The sequence below is a fragment of the Populus nigra genome, chromosome 1 (assembly GCF_951802175.1).
Source record: "Populus nigra chromosome 1, ddPopNigr1.1, whole genome shotgun sequence".
NCBI classification, from domain to species: domain Eukaryota; kingdom Viridiplantae; phylum Streptophyta; class Magnoliopsida; order Malpighiales; family Salicaceae; genus Populus; species Populus nigra.
The window spans coordinates 19,227,846-19,246,903 of record NC_084852.1 but is presented as its reverse complement, the minus strand read 5'-3'; the positions used below and the strand labels follow the sequence as shown (position 1 = coordinate 19,246,903).

Here is a 19,058-nt window from a genome sequence, read left to right as displayed (position 1 = left end):
AGTGATGGTAGTTTACACATCCAGTACTAGTATTAATGCAACTAAGTTAATTTGTATCTGACCCACAGAACACACCTACGTGTCATTCTGCCCTTAGAGTTGAAGATTTTTCGTAACAAGATCTTGGATTCTACAGAAGAAGAATAGTCTAATTCCTTAGTTCCATCTCAATTTGAAGCAAAATTTAATTCATATCTCAGCAATAGAAGCAAACAAGTGAATATAAACACGAACGAACAAAAATGATTTTGAGTTTATTTTATGAATATAATATCAACATGTCCATATAAAGTATGCTCTCAAAGAGACTTGTACATGAAAAGGAAGAAGAGCATGCGCAAGAGACGTTAATAAGGGAGATGACTCTCTTGCCCCTCTTCTTTAAATGGCCACCCTCTCATGATGCATATCTATGGTGGGGAACTTTGGAATTGTCAAGATGGGAGGCAATTTAAAGAGAGAGCTAATCAACATAGTAACAATATTACTATGGCAGATTTTTAGAGAAAGAGATGGGTAGAGAGAGAGAGAGATGAAGGCGGGCTGCTAACGATGTCCGCAAAGACCCATTTGTCTTGGGTTCTGCTCTTCTTAAAGAGAGGTTCTGGTGACGAAGAGACTGATGACCCTTGCACAGCCCAAGAATCGTTTGAGCTGTCAGAGCTCAAAACAGCACCAATTACGCCACTAGGGCTGCTAGGCATGGGTTCAAACTTTCTCTTTTGAGACTTGTTATTGGCAGTGGTTCGGTTCCTTGATAGCTCCAGAATCAGACCGTAACATCCATTTACTTTTTCCTGTTAACAAACAGATGCAGTTGTTGAGACATTAATGTCATGCGCAATAATATGAGTACAAAATGTGGCCGTATTAAGGCCTTAAATACAAGACAAAAATAATGAATAATGTCAAGATATACGAACCTTGGTTATTTTGAGAACATCAAGAAGCTGGTTCTGGTAGTCAATGGGATTGAAGGTCTCAACTTGGTCTATAACATGCATCATTGTAGCAGTGGCTAATACAGAAGGAAGATAACTGACAGATCTTGAATCTACAACAACGAAATTAAAGAAGCATAAGACACTAAACGTAAATCATACGATGAGGAACCAAAAGTAAAACTAAAGAAGGAATCTTTCTTTACACTTTGTTCTTATCGAAGATTCTAAATTAAAGTCAAGATGAGATTTCGAAGACAGCTATGCTTTACTTACCAGAGACAACAGAGAGAAGGAGATGCTCACATCTCCTCAGAAACTCCCAATGAACATGGGTCTTCAACCCAAGCCTCCTGATGATATGATCAAGAAATGACAGTGGAGTCACTGGGTGCATCTTCCATTTCAGTGTTGAAAGTACTAAGAGCTCCATTCTTTGAATGGTTTTGGCCTCAAACACATATTTTGTGTCCTCCACCTAAAACAGAACAGAAAGAAAACCCTTGAGTGACAATCTTAGAATCAAGAAGTGATAACAACAACAACAACAACAACGAACATACTTGCAGGTCTAAGAGAAAAGGAACATGAGTCTCTTCAACTTTGGCAGCCAAAGAAAGACAAGTGACAGCCACAAGTTGGATCATCCAAGGCCTACTATCTCTTTGATAACAAGGGCCAGAAAGAAACCTATCAAGATAATTGAAAGCCAAGATTGATGTGAGAGCTGAAAATCCATAATGAGCAATGACCTTAAGCATCCACTCCACGGCTTCTTGACGAGCCCTGGAAAGAAAAGGATCGTCTGCTACATTGTTGACACTAACAGAAGCTTGCTGTTCTTGTTCTTTAGAGAAGAGTGAGAGAAGTTCCTCATCTTCCCAGAACAAATCTTGTTCAAGCAATGAAAGTGGAAAAAGATCATTCACAAAAGTACTCTCTTGCAAAACCTCTTCTTCTGGTTCATCTTCCCATCTCCCCTCTTCACAGTAGAGTGCATCTAGCAGGAATGAAGCGTTTTGTTCTTGTTGTGAGTTTAGTTCATTTTGTTCTAGTTCTTGTTGTTTTGGTATCGCCATCTTCCTCCAAGAAGAAGAGGTTTTGGTACACTATTCAATACACAAATAAGAACCCATTGTCCCTCTCCCCCTCTCTCTTGTTTGTCTTGAGGATCTTTTTTCTCTGTGGTGGTGCAAGATAGAGAGAGTGGCAGCCAGGGAGTGAAGAGAGGATGGAAGAGAGGAGAGAAAGAAAACGAAAGGGAGGGGTTGATTTTTAACAGGGTGGGTTTCACGCTTGTCTCCTTTTGTTTTCTGTTTTTCTTTTTTCTTAATGTGGCAATATATAATAGTATAACATAAAGGTAGGTGTTTGGGTTTGGTTTGAAAGTCTTTTTATTTTTTTCCTTTTTGTGCTTTCGGTGTGTTCTGTTTGCCGAGCAGAAAATGTGCGAAACGGCACACAAATCAAGCCGGAACCTCTTTAGACCAACCTATTTAAAGCCACCGTGCTGTTTGCTGCTCTAGAATTGAGAAGGGTAGAGGGACACGCAGGGATTTTGGTCTTGGTATTAGAGTTTTCGACCCGCTATGTGAGTGATACAGGGTGCTTGGAAAATTATTTTTTTATATTTCTAGATTGTATTAATTTACATATTCTCAATTTATGATTTGTTTAACAATAATTATGGATATTGTTTTTATAGATTGATAATCACAGTAAAGCAAGGTAATACTCAGCCCTCTCACCATCGATTTTAAGGGGGGAATTTAAGAAGAAAGGAAAAACAAAGGGAAAAAATCACGATAAGATTTTGGACTCGAAATCTTCTGTTATGCGAGGTGGGCTGAGGAAGAGAAATCCCAAAAGACAAGCCATGCAAGAGATCGAACAAGGCAGAGCACTTTCCATCCACGCGGATTCACACATTCCTTTTCCACTCGACACCAACCCAGGACATGAAGTCAACTACCTTACCTGTCCGTTAGATTCACTGTCTTTAACTGCGTGTGGTGAACAACACGCAAAAAAAAAAAAAAAAAAAGAAGCTGACTCTCACTCACATCTTGGTCACCGAATTTAAAAGTAAAAAATAAAAATCTGGACTGAGAAAAAACAGAAAAAGAAAAGTCATTAAATTTGATGGTGTCTGGTCGTCTGCGGTGCGGCCAGTGACAGCCTTAGAACCACCATGATAAGGTGTACCCTCCTCTTTCTTGGGTAATTGGCATGCACTCAAAAGTTCACCCTCTCTTGGCCTCTTCCTATTTTTCACTCCAGCTTTTTATTTGTTTTGACTTCTTTTTGGCATCAATTATGTAAGATCAACTCTGTTTTTTTTTTTTCTCTCTGACACAGTAAAGACAGGTAATATTGCAAATGTACTATAAAAGATTTTGTGGGTGTCAATGGAATCAAAATCTCCCCCCTGTTTAATGTAATCATGTAAGTGCTGTTACTAGACTTACTGTTACCTTAGCTTATATTTCAAGCAAAAAAAAAATTGATTTCATTTAAAAAATTGAATTATTTTTATTATTAACCTGAGATGACTTATTAGGTTAAAAGATAACTTAAATAATTAAAAATATATATATAATTTAACTAAAAAAAATTCAAAATACTATTTTCTTTAAAATATTAAAATGATAATATTTCAGATTAATTTGGGCTAACTTGTCAAAGTCGTTATTCAAGTCATGAAATAAAAAGCAAGTCAAAGAAATTATTAAACACAATTCTCAATTATACTAATGTTAATACATGAAATTAAAAACAAAATTCAACTAAAAAAATGAGTTGAAACAACCTGGATTAACCTGTCAAACTTGGATCAAGTCAATCGACCAAACTCATAACCCGAGTTATGGGACCATGATAACTTCATATAATGCAAATCAAAGCAAATTATAAAGCATGATTTTCAATTAACCTAATATTGAAGGATGAAATTGAAAAATAAATCAACTATAAAAAGGACAAAGAAAACCTGAGTCAACTGGCCTAATCCGTGAACCATGTCATAAGACCGTGATAAACCCATGAAAAGCAAATTAAAAAAATATTATAAAGTCCAATTCCCAACAAACTCAATGTTTAATAATTGAATTGGAAAAAAGGGATAAAATAACAACTAGAGTTAATTTAAGTTAACCTACCAAACTCAAATCAGGAGACTAGATAACTCCATAAAAAGCAAATTATAAAGAAATTATAAAGTCTCATCCTTAACCAATCTAATATTAAATAATGAAATTGAAAAAAAAATATTCAATTAAAAGAAGGACAAAAAAAAAACCAAAATCAACATAACTAACCCGCAAAAATTGTTTCATGGATCATGACATCGTAATAGCTCCATGAAAAGCAAATCAAAAGGTAATTATAAAACTTAATTCTCGATCAATTTTATGTTAAAAGATGAAGTTGACAAAAAAATAATTTAAAGAAAGATAAAGAAATTATTCGAGTCAACACGGCTAACCTGTAAAACTTATAACTCAGGTTATGGGATTATAATAACTACATAAAAATTAAAATTTTTTAATTTTTTAATTTTTTTGTAAAGTGCATACATGTTGAAAAATCATTAATTTAATTTTTTTTGGAATGATTTTAGATTTTTTTGTTATAAGGATACAAAAACATTCAAAGAAAATATAAATTAATATATTTTGTGATGTAAATATATTTCCGTAAAGCAATTACATCGCGGCACCTATCATACATTCAAAGTTTCCCTCACGATGCATATGCTTCAGCTAACTCCACTAAATCTCCTCGATTAATAAGAAATTATAATTTTAATCTCAACCAAGCAGATGAACCATGCCACCATTGTCACGGTCAACATAATTGGTCTCATTCCCATTTTTCCACGCAGTTGGTGACTGTTGAGAGACTATCAACAGTTCGAACCAGGGGGCATTTTTCCACACTATATTCTTAAGAATCGAAGAGCATGATCATGTGTTTGAACAATTTCCGCATCTCGATTTACATTTCTTGGAAGTAAATTCATCTTCTTCTTTTTTAAAATGTACCTAACACATGTAAAATCATTAAACAACGTAGTGGACAAAAGGGATTATTGACCTTACAGAAGTTAACACCGAGGAACTTCCAAGAGTTCTTCTTCTCGTCTGTAGACAGAAGTTAACTTCCGAGACAGCACCACACATGATAACATTTAGTACTCTTCCCCAGAATAATTTTGGTAGCTTGCATCTTGGATCTATTTCAAGCATCCACTTGCAATGATGCAAAAAAATATGGCTCGAGTCCCACTTCCATGTAGATTCTCTTTTACTAGTGGCATTAATCTTGAAATCAAGGAGTCGAGGAGGGAAATTTCATGGTCATAATCTCGCCCGTCTTGGCAAGAGTCGATGCACTGTTATTCGTCAGCAAATCGCACTCCACCTTTTCATCATAAGCATCATGAATTAGCTGTAATATCATCCTTGTTGATAGTCAAAATTAACAATCTTTAGCACCGAGTTTAGCTCTCCAATATTTGGTTCTAAGCAACACTTTCCCACGCACCAAATGATATCTCGAGTATTGAGAATCAATCCACCATGGCAGGGCTTCTGGGAGTCGCCGGTGTTATCGTTGTTTTTTGAGAGGAAAAAATGGTAACGTCGTGGCAAATTTTAGTAAATTATAGCATTCTCTCCTTGTAGACTATAATTTCACAAGTACATTTCAATTAATGGGGACATAAACAAGATGAATGCCAACTTTAACCACCGAGCCAAGTCCGAATCAGTACTTGGTTCCATGGCTGTCGACATCATAATATAGCCAGGGCATTTATGAAAGATTAGGTCTAATAATAATCCACCATTGCGATTAAATCAGCTTTTAGTGAATAAAAATGAAAACGTTAATTTGATCTGTTGTTGACATAGCACCATGCTTTCCAAGCACCTCCAGCTTTTTGGTGACTCTGGCTGGTTTCTATTTTTATTGTGTTTCGTTCACAATGGCTGCTTTAAAGATTCAAAAATCAAACCACAAAGCGCTCACTAGTTAGAGAGAGGTAAATTTGTCATCCACTATAACTAAAACCTTTCAAACTCACCAATGATGTCTCACTTTGCCTGTGACCCCAGAAAACTGTGCACGCGTCCATCACACAACTGCTTAATAAAGTGCCCAGTTGAACCTGGCACCTTTGACTCATCCTCGAATAACTAGTCACATGGCAGCCACTACTCGCGTATGTGTGTTTAGAAGCATTATAATGGTTAATTTTTAAAATATTTATTATTTAAAAATGTATTAAGATAATATTTTTTATTTTTTAAAAATTATTTTTAATATTAAAACAGATTCAAAAACATTAAGAAAAAAAACTAATTTTTTTTTTAAAAAATCCAATGATATCAGATACATCTGGACTGTGACCTTGTATATTCCAGGCCCAGGGCAAAGCCAATGATTTACAAGTGCTCATAATTAATGATGTTGGAAGATCTCGAGCGATTAAGTTAATGGGTGATGATTATGATCAAATGCTGGAAGAGGACGTGGGATTAATACTAGAGATTCTAACCGAAAGACAGGCCAATGAACGCATGCATCTCTTGAACCAAGTGCTTCTAGTTAACCTATCCCATCAATGCAAAGGTAAAAATGATGAGCTCTAACGATAAAGATTTATACTTTAAATGAACAGAGAAAGCACCTACTCATACTGTACTTCAAGAGTGAAAGCAACCACTCACCTAATATTTTGATCAAAGTTAAAACCAGTAATATTCTTAGACACTGGCTCAGAAGTCTGACCCTGTCAATGCTTATCCTGCAACAAATTGCAAGCCCGTCTGTCAAGATTTTGGGTTTTCCTCTTCTTCTTTTTTTAAACAAAATGAGGTCCTCGCTGTAAGCTTTTGGTGATGGATAATTAATCGCATTCCAAGTATCAAAAGAGATACTTGGGGTGCCTAAAGCTTGGTGACGTTAGGGTTACTGCAATCCGAAATGCATCAGCTGAGATCTTAATTTGAAAGGGCACCGATCCAAGGCTTTCAAATAAAGCTCAACCCACAAGGGCGATAACTGGCATCCTCTTGTCTTACAGATGACTAAATATCCTTTTTACATGAGACGATCTGAACCGCTAATCACATTACCATGGTCTTACCTTCGCATTGATGGCTTGGCTCTAGCCTGTTGTTTGTCAAGAGCAAGATCCCTGGAGCGGGTATGTATCTCTGTGTTTGTTTTTGTGTGCACGAGTGTTCATCTGTGTGCGTGTGGGAGGAATAACATACAGATGATGAAAACTAAAGTTGGAGCACGAGAATAGCAGCAGGAAGATCTAAAACAGTCTCTGAATGAAAGCACACTGAACTCTTTATATTACTGAAACACGCTGCGACAGCTGGTCATTAACAGCCCAAGAAAGCATACAACGAGTAATAAAACTATCTTGCAAAGTGAGATATATCCATGGAAAATACTTGGTCAAGAAATATAAAGAACTCCTCAAGGTAGAGGAAAAACTAGCATCACTAAAACCTAGTGTTCTTTACAAAGCAGTTCATTCTACTTGTTGCTTCTTCACACTGGACATCCTGAAGCATCACTTTAGTACGGTGGTGGAGGATAGATTCCAGGGAACGGGCCTGGAGGGAAAAAAAAAAGGAGTCAAAATGATTATTTTAACATTATTACTAGAAAGAATATCAGTCTCTGACTCTCTAAGTACGAAAATGAACCGTTCAGTTACCTGGAGGATAGTAGGGTGAAGCTTGAGGTGGAGGTGGATATGGTTGTGGAGGATATGCTGAAGGAGCCGGATACGGTGCAGGAGGATAAGTTGCAGCTGGTGGTGGGGGATACGCTGATGGTGGATAAGCTGAACTAGGAGGGTATGATGGATAAGGAGATGAGCCTGTGTATGCTGTCGATGGTTGTCCATAAGGAGCTCCATGCGCTGGTGGTGGTGCAGAGTAATATGAGACTTGAGGAACAGGGGCTCCATATTGTGGTGCTGAAGGAGCATAGCCTGCTGCTGCTTTCTGCAAGAAATAATACACAGTTATTCAGCTTCCACCAATCAAAATATCTTCATAAAAGATAAGAGCTCTTTCACTATATGAAATTGTAAGTTGTAACAGCACCATAGAGATAGCTTACATTCGCATTTGCATAGTGTATTATCAATCTTACTTCTCCAGCATACCTGTGATCACGGAAAAAAAACAAATGCACACTTTAGAAAAGATGTGCTATGAGACTACTACCAAACAGGCGAAAAACATGTGTAACCAGTGAACTCCCACATCATGATTTGGAGCAAAAACATGGCAGTGTGTGTGTCTGTTATCAATGACGCAGCATATTTGGTTTATTGATATCTAATCCAGGAGTATCAATGCAACTTTTTGTGGGATATGAAATTAGCCTAACTAATTTGGTAGAGGAATGGAGGGGTTGTGAAAATTTATTAACACCATGTTTGGATGGAAGGGTGGGGTTGGTGTGTGTTTGGCATTATGGTAGTTTTTGGGGTTGTGGTTTGAAAATATAGGTTTAAGAAAAGCTACAAATTATAGCTTTTCTTAACCAAGGTTTCAAGAGAGTTTTTAGTAGGACCCATGCAAAACCGTGGTGTGTGTTGATTAACCAAACACTTTTAAAATTATGATTGGTGGAAAACACAGTTTCAACCGCACCACGCCACACTACCAAGTAGGCCCTAAACACTTCTTTTTTGGTTATGCAAGGGAATGGAATGGAAAGGAAGGGAATGGAGATTAAAAAAAAAAGTAGGAGTGACTATTACAAAAATAGCCTTAATGGGTAAAAAGAAGTTAGTTTTTTAATCTTGGTAAATATAATGTGTCATTTTGAATAATCTTAACCCCATTAAACACTTCTTATTCTTAGTAAGGGTTATTTGTGTCATTTAATAATCTTATCCCCACTAAACACCCTAATTTGAGGTGTTAAGATTTTTAATTTATTTGAAGGGTTTGAACCCTCCAAACCCCACCTTTCCTTCCATTTAGCAGTGAAAACCAAACAAAGATGGGAGGGTTTTAGCCCCATCTTTTCCTCCTCTACCCCTCAACCCTCCTAAACAAACATAGTATAAGGATGAAATATGCATATGAACCACTTCATATCGGCACCAAAAATAATATGGTCACTCTAAAGAGAAGCAGAGAGTTGTATTCTTTCAGCCTCAAAATGGAAAGACAATATCCTCCACAAAGCATTAAGGCAATATCCTAGTCCTGTGTTTCAAACTTGAGTGGTCATTTCTTCCCCATCTTTGCCTCACAAAGTTGAATGCATACAGATGGAGAAACCTCACCAACTTGCAAGCAATAGCATTCAGTGGCCAGTGGGAAGAAATCTACCACATAAAAGTTGATAAACTGAAAGTAAATATAGTGGAAAGCACCAAAATTAATTTGCAATTGATTTCCAATATGGTATAACATCACCACAAAATCAAATCATACAACAGTTTGTCAATGCAAAAAAATATCGCATGTATCTGTAGACATGCACTCTAACTGACATCCAATTCAATGTCTAAAATCTTCATTTTCCTTCTTTGATATGAATTCAACGCAATATACCAAATGGCTTGTATCTCATTAGTATTCTTGCAAAACAGGAGACAAAAGGTCTCGAGCTCAGGCCCAACTTCACCAATCCATCATTAATTCTATGTACAAACCATCAAAATCAGAACACATGTTTTTCAAAAGAAGCTAATCGCCCCATTCTAATCAAATAGAAATCACTATTTCAGAATATTGGCATTCAATGAAAGGGAACTTAACAGATAAAGCTAGACCGATCCTCTTTCGCAGTTAAATCATGCAAATTGCAGTTATAAATACCTTCCAGTTTTAGATTGAAGTGGCCAAGTTGTATCGTCAAAACCCTGCGATAGAACCTTGTGCAATTGAATCCTATACACAGTAACATAAAAAAAAAATCAATGTCAAATTAAAGCCAAAAGCCACAAGGATCAACAGAGAAAAGCATAATTAAGTAAAAGAGGTTAAAGACTAATTACTTTCCGCTGCCGATAAAATCATCAAAAGTTAGGGTATTGCTGTTCCAAACAGCAACACCTATCTCTCTTAACCCTTCAATTAGTGTAAACACAAACTTCTCTTGGAATGTAGGATTTTTGCCTCCATCTAAAAAAAACAATCATTATAAATACCAGTTCTGCTCAAAATAAACTTCAAATTAAAGCCAGATTGAGATCTATGTGCAGGATAGTAGAAGATTAAGTACCAGTGCAGGTTCTAGTGCGAAACTTATTGCTACCATATTCAACACAAACGTAAGGATCTTGTCTCGAAATCCATTCAGTGTCCTTCAATTTAGTACACCCAACAACTGCATAAAAAAACAAATAACAAATAACAAATAACAATCAATTTCAAAACAAAAAAAGAAGAACGAAATAAAGCGTTTGCTTAATCACGTGAAATAAAACAAAATTAAGAAGAAAAAAAGCATACCGGTGACTTCAAGAAGATGGCCTTGAATACCAGAAACCGACATTTTACAAAGATAGCTATGAGAGAAAAGAAAAGGGAGGAGGCTTGTAATATTTATCCACAATACGGTTGACTTTGAAATAAAACCACGTCCGAGGCTGATTAATCAATCGCCGCTTGGTTTTAAGCAGCACGTTTATACATGCGCGTCAGGGCGTGTCTGCTTGTTTTTTCATGGGTCCTTAGAGTTGAAGAAAGAAAAACTGCAGTGATTTTCTGGGTAATTTCGTTTTTAATGTTTGGAAACTGGTTTACGCGCCTTCGTCAGCAACACGCTCTTTCGTTTTTTTGCTTAATTTTTTTCGGGGAAAAAAAATATAGCATTGAGTTTTTCTCTTGTTATAAAAAATTTAAAAGTATTCTTCTTGTCCGAGTAGAGGTGGAAATTGGAAATTAAAAAAAAAGGGAGATGGCTTCTTCTTCTTTTTCCCGAGGAAGAAAATAAAATCATTGATTTTCTCTTTTTGGATATTGTGACACACAATGCCTATTCAGAATTATATTAGCAGTTATAATTTAATTTGTTGTTTGTTCATAAATGTAATAAAATAATAGTTTTTTATTTTTTTTTAAATATTTTTTAAGATGGGAAAATATATAAAAATTAATTTTTAGTAAAATAAAATTTAAAATTTAAGGGAGCGTGGTTTGCACTAAGACATTTTAATTATTCGCTACTTGTTTTTTAAAATAATTTTTATTTTAAAATATATTAAAATAATATTTTTTTATTTTTTAAAATTTATTTTTAATATGATTTAAAAGCACTAAAAAATATTAATTTTTTTAAAAAATATTTTTTCAGCACAAAAACAAACATTATCTTACCTTAATTTCCAACTAGTGAAATGAGTTTTAAATTATACTTTCGACTTAAAGTTATTTCTCAGGTTTGAATTCCAATTCGTTTATTGTATGTATGCAAGAAAAACTCACAAGATTTTAAGATTTTCGGCGATTTTAGATTCAAGCCTGGAAGAAAAGGAATGGAGATTTAGAAATCAAAAGCTTTTCCAATAAAAATAAATGGAATCAAAACCTAACTAATCGAGAGGACCGCTTCGATTATATAGATCCATTCAAATTTATTGAGCAGGGAATTTTTCAATGAACAAAATATGGTTACCAAATACGACATGTTCTTAGCCATAAAATTAGATTATTCCTTAGAATAATTTTAGATCACTTCACCAGCTACAAACAAGTGGGCACAGCGTTTTTTTAATTATCTGTTCTTTAAATTAAGAGATACACAGCCTGTTGACCCAGGACATGTACAATCTGGAAGGCAACTAGGGGGCCCACCTTCATTATTTTTCAAAAAAGAACGAAACGAGGGCCCACCTTCCCTGCGTCTTTTATTGACATTGACCAAGATAATGTCTTACAGCGATGATCCAAGTAGTTGAAATGGTCCAAGTCTACAAATAATCAGGTCCAATGCTATTCTTCGCGCGCAGATAAAAGAAGGGGCTAGGGCTGTTGTGTTCGCGTCTCGTTGCTGACAATCACAACCTCGAACAGAAGCAAGAACCAGGTCGCGAGCCGTGGAGGCAAGCCCACGATTTCCATGAGATTGTTTTCGAGGGCAGTGGGCAGAGAACAGCTTATGTTCTTGAAATTCAAAGCAAGAAGCAGAAGCAAATTTGCCTATAAACCTTTCCAAATAATATCAATTTACTAATGTACAGAGCAGTACATCTTTTTCTCAATAAAAGTAATGAAACAATTCCCACTAATTTGATGCCACAAAATAATGCACTGATTATTGTCGCCTCCAGCCTGCCTTTTGACTAACAAAAAATAACAAGCCAGATAAAGACCTTGGCGGAACACATGACCAACAGGCACGCGTATGACCAGCAAACTGATTCATGTACAGATCTTTGCAGGAGGGACACAAGTGCTCCTCCTTGCTCACTCACTTTCGTAGTCTTCATCATCTCCAAAGGTAAAAACAGATGCATCAGCAGCCATTGCCTTGAATTCACTTTGGGCGTTGTTAGCCTCAAGGCTTGAGACTGTTCCACCCACGGCTTCAATTTTAGGCTGAGCAGGGGCATGCGACTGCTGGGAGCCCGTGTTTCCCAGAGAAAACTGTTCAGTTGCTTGGGTTAAACTGGCGACTTTTTCTGTTTTGTTATCAGTTCCAGAACTAGGGGCAGGTGTGGCAGCTGTTTCACCCCCTGCAGAGGATGCTTGAGCCTGCTTTTGTTTGGAAGATACTGATTCCTCTGCCTCACTATCCGAGAACACATCATCTTTATCATTACTTGCTGAGTCTTTATTTTGGTTTGGTGCAGTTGTACCTGCATCAACTGATGCAGGAGCAGTACTTGAACCTTCATCTGAGTTCTTCACAGCAGTTTCAATATTTGACCTGGTTGAAACAGTGCCATCATAATCTACTAGCACGACCTCAACCTGAAATCCTGGGGAAGGCAGTTTCCTCTGCACAAAAATCCAGCCATATTATTATGTAGATAGAGAAGGTTGAAAACATTGATATCGACATAGTTACAGCCATTCTCACTCTAGTTAATAAATAAAAAATAATCTAGCTATCGAGAATTAGTTAGTTATTGCTGCACCAAGGACAAGCAATTCTTCAGATAAAAAATTAACAACAAAATGTTCAAGGTCCTTTACCTTATCAAACCCATCAATATCACTGGTGTTCAAGATTTTTCTGTTCTCCATAAACTGCGTGTTCAACCAACTGAAATTCCAAAGGAGCATAAGTAAAGCTCTTCATTTTCTATTCTTAAAATCTAAAAAGAGATCCATTCACAAGGGAGAAGACCAGGGAACGTACAAGTAAAAATCCCCTTGGCGGTCATGAAAATGAACTTTGAAGTCTCCAGCCACCTCCGTCAGACCAGGCTCCCCTGGCAAAGCAAAGACCATAACCCCTTTCTTGGGAGCACTAAACCAGTAATCTTCTGGCTGTAGAAGGAAAGAAGCATTTGTGAAAACTCAAAGGCTTACAAGGATGAAGCAAAGTTCAGAATAAATTTTAAAAAAAAATTGGGATGGACAAAGAGATCCAAAAGAAAACTTTTAATGGAGTATTGACACTTTACTTATTGCTGCCATGTACCCAAGGAGACCTACCGACAAATCCTTGGTTCTGGGATGCTTTTTTGAGGAGAAGAGAACACCTGTGAATGGGAGAAAGCATTAGAGAAATCCAAACTAAAGGTAGCATCGTAGTGTATTATTTTAACTAAAATTTGGGCTGCCTTTATTTTTGTTCAAAAATTTTATTCCCAATCTCAATGTACTATGGATATACCTCTTCTACAAGTGTTTACACCCATAAGCTTGCGTGGCAGACACACACACATGTTAGAATTGGGCAAGGGATTGAGTCTATAGCTGTCTTTCAATTCATCAAAATATTATTAAGAAAGAAATAGATAGAGAAACAAAAGGGAGCTAGTACCCAAGCCTATGCAATGTAGTCCTACAAACTAAACATTACAAAAGACAGACAGGTTACAGAGTTCACAAAAAAGATCAAATCTGAGAATAAGGTCAGATCAATCAATAAGCTAAATATACACAGATAAAACCATCAAATAGAGCAGACCCAGATAATTTTTTATAATAAAGTATGAAGGGGGAACAACATGAACAAAATGAGCAGACATTGACCTTCTTGCGGTCAAATGGATTGCCAAGCTAAAAAAAAAAGGCACAGCATAAATAACAAAACGCACCATTATGATCAGAGATGGTAATTGACGGCCTGATCCAATAAGGGCACCTGTGAAGCCGAAATCCCCTGAGCATGCACCTGCTTAAATGGTGTTGTCAGTAACAACAAAAACATAGATGCTTGCAAAAAACATTGAGCCAGAAGTATACCTACGCCCAGGCTGGTTTTCTCCATTGAAGTATGTTAAGATACGCTCAAAATATTTTACATATCTCTTCAAAAAAGAAAGAAAAAATTCTTAGACAAGATATACAGAACCTCAACATATAGAGGAAGTATCCTCAATGTGCATTTTTTAATAAATAAATGCAATAATTAACCCACAATTTGACTGGGCAGAACAAGCCCTTTTGCATCAAAACACCTCTTCTGGTTGTAGTAGTCAATAGACTCCTCCGCGGTAGGGAAAAACTGCATAAAGATGGAAAATGAGTCTACAGATGAAAAAATCTCAGCCAGAAAACAGAAGTGCGTCACTCTATGTCCCTTCCAATTCCTCTTTATTAAGGAACTTGTCATATCTCTGACCTTTAAGTAAAGAAGAAGGCTAGAAATCATCAGCCCTGTCCGTGCCATCCCAGCCTTACAGTGCACAACCACGACATTCTCAATATCCTCCTTCAACCACAAGTAAGCACTTTGACAGAATGATGTTATTAGCTGAATTGGGGGGCAATTGTGGTCATCAAATGGAAAACTAGCCACCTGATGCAAGTGTTCAACATAGAAGATATAAGAATCAACCATATGGCTTTCCAGGAACAGCCTCAGCAAGACTGGCATTAAACATGAAACAACAAAATAGGTAATGTTGCATTCACCTTTCCTTCAAACAATGATGCATCATACAGCCTTTCACAACAAAGATTGTACACTTTATACTTGTCCTGCACATAGAAAGTGAATCAAAGGTAAAACAGAATATTTCGATACTAGAAATGAAATAAAGATTAAAATTCAACTGTGTCATGAATGGAGAAGCTAAGTTCAGAACCAAAAGGTGTCCTTTTTTTATTTAAATTGAGCTGAGCATGGCCCCAAAAAAAAAACTATATTAACAACATAGAGTAAAAGATATAACTTATAACTACCCATTAGCTAGAGTCATCTTTGAAAGGAGGACAGCAAATTAAGATCACATGAAGTGGAACTCAGCATTCTTATCAAGAGGGAAAATATCAATGAATGCAACTGTAGCTGAAACTCAGAAGGCATGTTGCATGCATGGAGTGCTAACCACAAATTTCATGCATGGAGCCACTTGATCCAAATCACACATGCATGAATTTAGATGATTTGTACAATTCAATGTCAGATTCCAAATTACGCAGAAAGTGCAGCACATTGCATCAACCAGGACAAGCGCCACTCCCTTCCAAGCAGAAAATATTGACAAAATGTAACAGAACAGTTCTATGGTAAAGCGTGTTGTCACATAAAATATAATCTCCCAACAATGAACAAGCCAATTATCAAATGAATGCATGTTACAATAGTTGACACGGAACAAAGCAGCATAAAGTAAAAAAAAAATAGAGAAAGACATAACATACATATCATTGAATGCATTATTACCTTGTGATGGGTTTCAAAAAACTTGATCACTTCTTCCATGTGGTTTCTATAGAATCCCTGCATCAGATAGCTTGATGCATTAACAGTGAAATATTTAATTACGACAATACAGCTACTTTACAGTGCAAATTGACTAGCTTACCTCGACATATCCAAAAAAACCAGAACTCATATCACCAGCAGGAAACCCCATGGCAATTATATTCTCTGTGATATATGTCATATCCAAATCAAAACCTCCTTCCTGGAGAGAGATATACACCCAAAATTATCATCAGATGTAAAGTTGGAAATAAAATAAAATCCTAATTGAAGATAAACTATTACAAAATAAGCATGAATTATCCTACTCGTGACTTTACCCTTGTGATCCTATATTCATAAAATCCCAGTAAGCTAGGTGTCAATTAGGAATGCGGCTCAATTTCTAAACATGTATGAGCAACTTCTATCTCAGACACTTCCTCAATAAAAGATATGCTACGCAAATAACAAAGTAAACAACAAAGATAGTCAACAGAAAAATAAAGGGTACGAACAATTTATGTAGTTTCAGAACATAATATCTCTTCTCGGATAAATTGTTTAAAAAAGAATCCCCACCAAGAAATCATGGAAGCAATTTTAACCAACACAGAAAGAACAAGAATTAAACCAAAAGGAAAGCAATATATGATCCCGTTACACAAGACTACAACAATTTTACAGCAGCCATCATCCTACCTGATATCTTCGCTTATTTTGAGAGACAGCATGCCGAGCTTTGACCTGCACTGCCTTCACTGCATTCTTAGATGTATCAACTAACCCTTTAGTGATTGTTCCAAATAAGCCAGATTGTGAACTTGCTGAAGTTCCTTCAGGACTATCATCTGCTGCAGGAGATTTTGGAGACAAGCGCAGTCCAAATCCACTAGTAAAACGTGCAAAGGTTGATTTTCCAGCGTTGCCAGTTGGTGAGTCATCTGGCGAAGAAGTCAATGGCTGGGGGATTTTTAAACTTTTGGCCCATGACGTTATGCCAGCTGCAGAGAGTTTTGATGGCGCATCACTTGCAGGATTCTCAGGCACGGGATCAGCAGCAGCAGGAGGAGGAGGAGGTTGTGTATCAGGAGCTTTAACAGATGGAGGTGGTGTATCAGCAGATTCAGAATCCATTCTTGTTCTCAAATGTCTTGATAATTATTGAACAGCAATGCTCAAGAAACCAACATAGATAGTCACTATTGCAAACTACTGCAGGTAAAAAACAACATAAGAGCGTCATAAGCAATTACTCCACTTACCAAAACAACCATCATAAATGAATACCATGGAAACAATTCAAATGTAATATAGAACCAAAGCCCAAAGCTCTCATTAAAAAACATGTTTAGCTGCTTCCACTCCCATTTTGAGAAAACTGAGTCATTTGAATCAACCTTAGGCTTGCAGCCCACTAAACCTACTTGATAATCAAAAGCATTAAAAAATTATCGATCCACGCAGTAGTAAACTAGAACCAGATTACGAGGATTTAGATTCAAACGAAAATCACGGTGATTAAACAGTAAAAGAGATGTGAATTTGGATTGAAAATAACGAAAGAGCAAACTGAATGCAACGATTTGAGATCTAAGGCAGTGATTGTTACCTGATTGAGATTCGATTTGTGAAAGATAAATTAGGGTTTGGCAGGGAGGGAGAGGAGGGGGATTTATGGAGATTGAGGTTATCAGTTAATGAAATGAAATTGTTTGTTGGTGATCGCGTTACTTCACGTGATCGGTTTGGTCAATTGGTTATCAAAAATAGGAAGAGGGATGGTGATTGCTGATTGTCTTTTGTTGTGATCCAACGGTAGAGATATATGGGGATGCACATTGACCATTTTACAGGGGCGGGGTATCAGAGAAGACCAGGCACAAGGAAAACGGTACCGTTCAGAAAATTGTTAATTTAGTAGTTTAGCACAAATAAATTAAATACCAGATCATTCACCTGCTAAGTGCTATGAATCGCGTTAATTTTTTTTTTAATATAAAAAAATTATTCAGATATTGTTAATTTTTTTCTAATAAAAAAAATTTAAACCGTGGGAGAGTTAATTTGATATGATTCGATAAACTTTATGAGTCTAAAAGCAATCTAAAATGATATGTAAAAATATAGTTTAATTAAAAAAAATTTGAGATGATATCCTTTTCTGATATTAAGATAACAACATATTAAATTGACTTGGGTTAACATGTCAAATCCACGACTTGGATTATAAAACTATGATAACTTCATAAAAAATAAATTATAAAAGCTTAATTCTCAGTTTACGACCCATGTTATAAAACTGAAAAACCCTATAGGAAAAAAATTGAAACAAATTACAAAATTCAATTCTCAATCAGCCTGGTATTGAAGGATGAGATTAAAAAAAAAATCAATTAAGTAAAGAATCTAAAAAACAACCTGAGTTAATCTGATAAACTCATAACCCAATTTATAAGACCAAGATAATATCTCAAAAAAAAACACGGTTTAACATAGGTTAACTTGCCAAATTTGGTTTAACTGGGATTAAATACTAAAACTCGCGATCCTAATTATGAGACCAGTATATCTTCAAAAAAGGTAAATTAAAATAAATTATTAAACTTAATTATCAATTGATTCAATATTGCATATGATAAAATTGAAAAAAAAATTCTATTTAAAAAAAACATAGAAAATGACCAAAGTCAACTCGAGTTAACTCGTTAAGTACTATTCTCAAGTCATGATGTTAGAATAACCTAATAGAAAACAAACAAAATAAATTATGAAACTTAATTCTTAATCAACCAAATATTAAATGATGGAAGTGGAAAATAAAAGTTAATTAAGAAAAAAAACTCAAGTCATCTAAATTAACTCGCCAAACTTGTGATCCGTGTCATGAAAATTAGATAATTCAATAAAAAACAAATCTAATATTAAATGATGAATTTTAAAAAAAATTGATTGAAAAAAAAATCAAAGAAAAAACAAACAAACAAAGCACTATTCAAATGAAATATGCTTTGTGACGAGGGATGCATTAAGAAAAAAAAAAACTCAAGCTGTCTAAATTAACCTGCCAAACTTGTGATCCGTATCATGAAAATTAGATAACTCAATAAAAAACAAATCTATTATTAAATGATGAATTTTTTAAAAAAATTGATTGAAAAAAAAAATCAAATAAAAATCAAATAAACAAAGCACTATTCAAATGAAATATACTTTATGACGAGGGATGCATCAAAAACCCCTCTTCAAATAAAA

General features: G+C 35.7%; 3 protein-coding genes across 4 annotated transcripts; all 3 read right to left on the bottom strand.

Moving 5' to 3' along the window:
• Window positions 1–234: 234 nt before the first annotated feature.
• On the bottom strand, window positions 235–2,273 carry LOC133691942 (cyclin-D3-1). Its single transcript, XM_062112572.1, has 4 exons — window positions 1,505–2,273; window positions 1,218–1,419; window positions 924–1,054; window positions 235–797 (listed from the first exon to the last, which is right to left on the bottom strand). The coding sequence occupies exons 1-4, from the start codon at window positions 2,018–2,020 to the stop codon at window positions 501–503; spliced, it is 1,146 nt and encodes a 381-aa protein (XP_061968556.1). The 5' UTR covers window positions 2,021–2,273; the 3' UTR covers window positions 235–500.
• A 5,009-nt stretch (window positions 2,274–7,282) lies between these two features.
• On the bottom strand, window positions 7,283–10,670 carry LOC133679106 (elicitor-responsive protein 1). The gene is made up of 7 exons (XM_062101620.1): window positions 10,448–10,670; window positions 10,218–10,322; window positions 9,991–10,117; window positions 9,812–9,883; window positions 8,091–8,136; window positions 7,681–7,972; window positions 7,283–7,576 (listed from the first exon to the last, which is right to left on the bottom strand). Exons 1-7 carry the CDS (start codon window positions 10,488–10,490, stop codon window positions 7,539–7,541), a joined length of 723 nt encoding a protein of 240 aa, XP_061957604.1. The 5' UTR covers window positions 10,491–10,670; the 3' UTR covers window positions 7,283–7,538.
• A 1,461-nt stretch (window positions 10,671–12,131) lies between these two features.
• On the bottom strand, window positions 12,132–17,615 carry LOC133669687 (phosphatidylinositol 3,4,5-trisphosphate 3-phosphatase and protein-tyrosine-phosphatase PTEN2A-like). 2 transcript variants are annotated; one of them, XM_062089921.1, is made up of 13 exons: window positions 17,416–17,615; window positions 16,506–17,018; window positions 15,925–16,026; window positions 15,783–15,839; window positions 15,029–15,094; window positions 14,736–14,912; window positions 14,532–14,618; window positions 14,357–14,421; window positions 14,209–14,285; window positions 13,601–13,647; window positions 13,302–13,432; window positions 13,136–13,205; window positions 12,132–12,937 (listed from the first exon to the last, which is right to left on the bottom strand). In XM_062089921.1, the coding sequence occupies exons 2-13, from the start codon at window positions 16,938–16,940 to the stop codon at window positions 12,404–12,406; spliced, it is 1,848 nt and encodes a 615-aa protein (XP_061945905.1). In that variant the 5' UTR covers window positions 16,941–17,018; window positions 17,416–17,615; the 3' UTR covers window positions 12,132–12,403. The 2 variants fall into 2 exon arrangements, with proteins under 2 accessions (XP_061945905.1, XP_061945911.1); XM_062089927.1 differs by having other exon boundaries at window positions 16,506–17,015.
• Window positions 17,616–19,058: the final 1,443 nt, after the last annotated feature.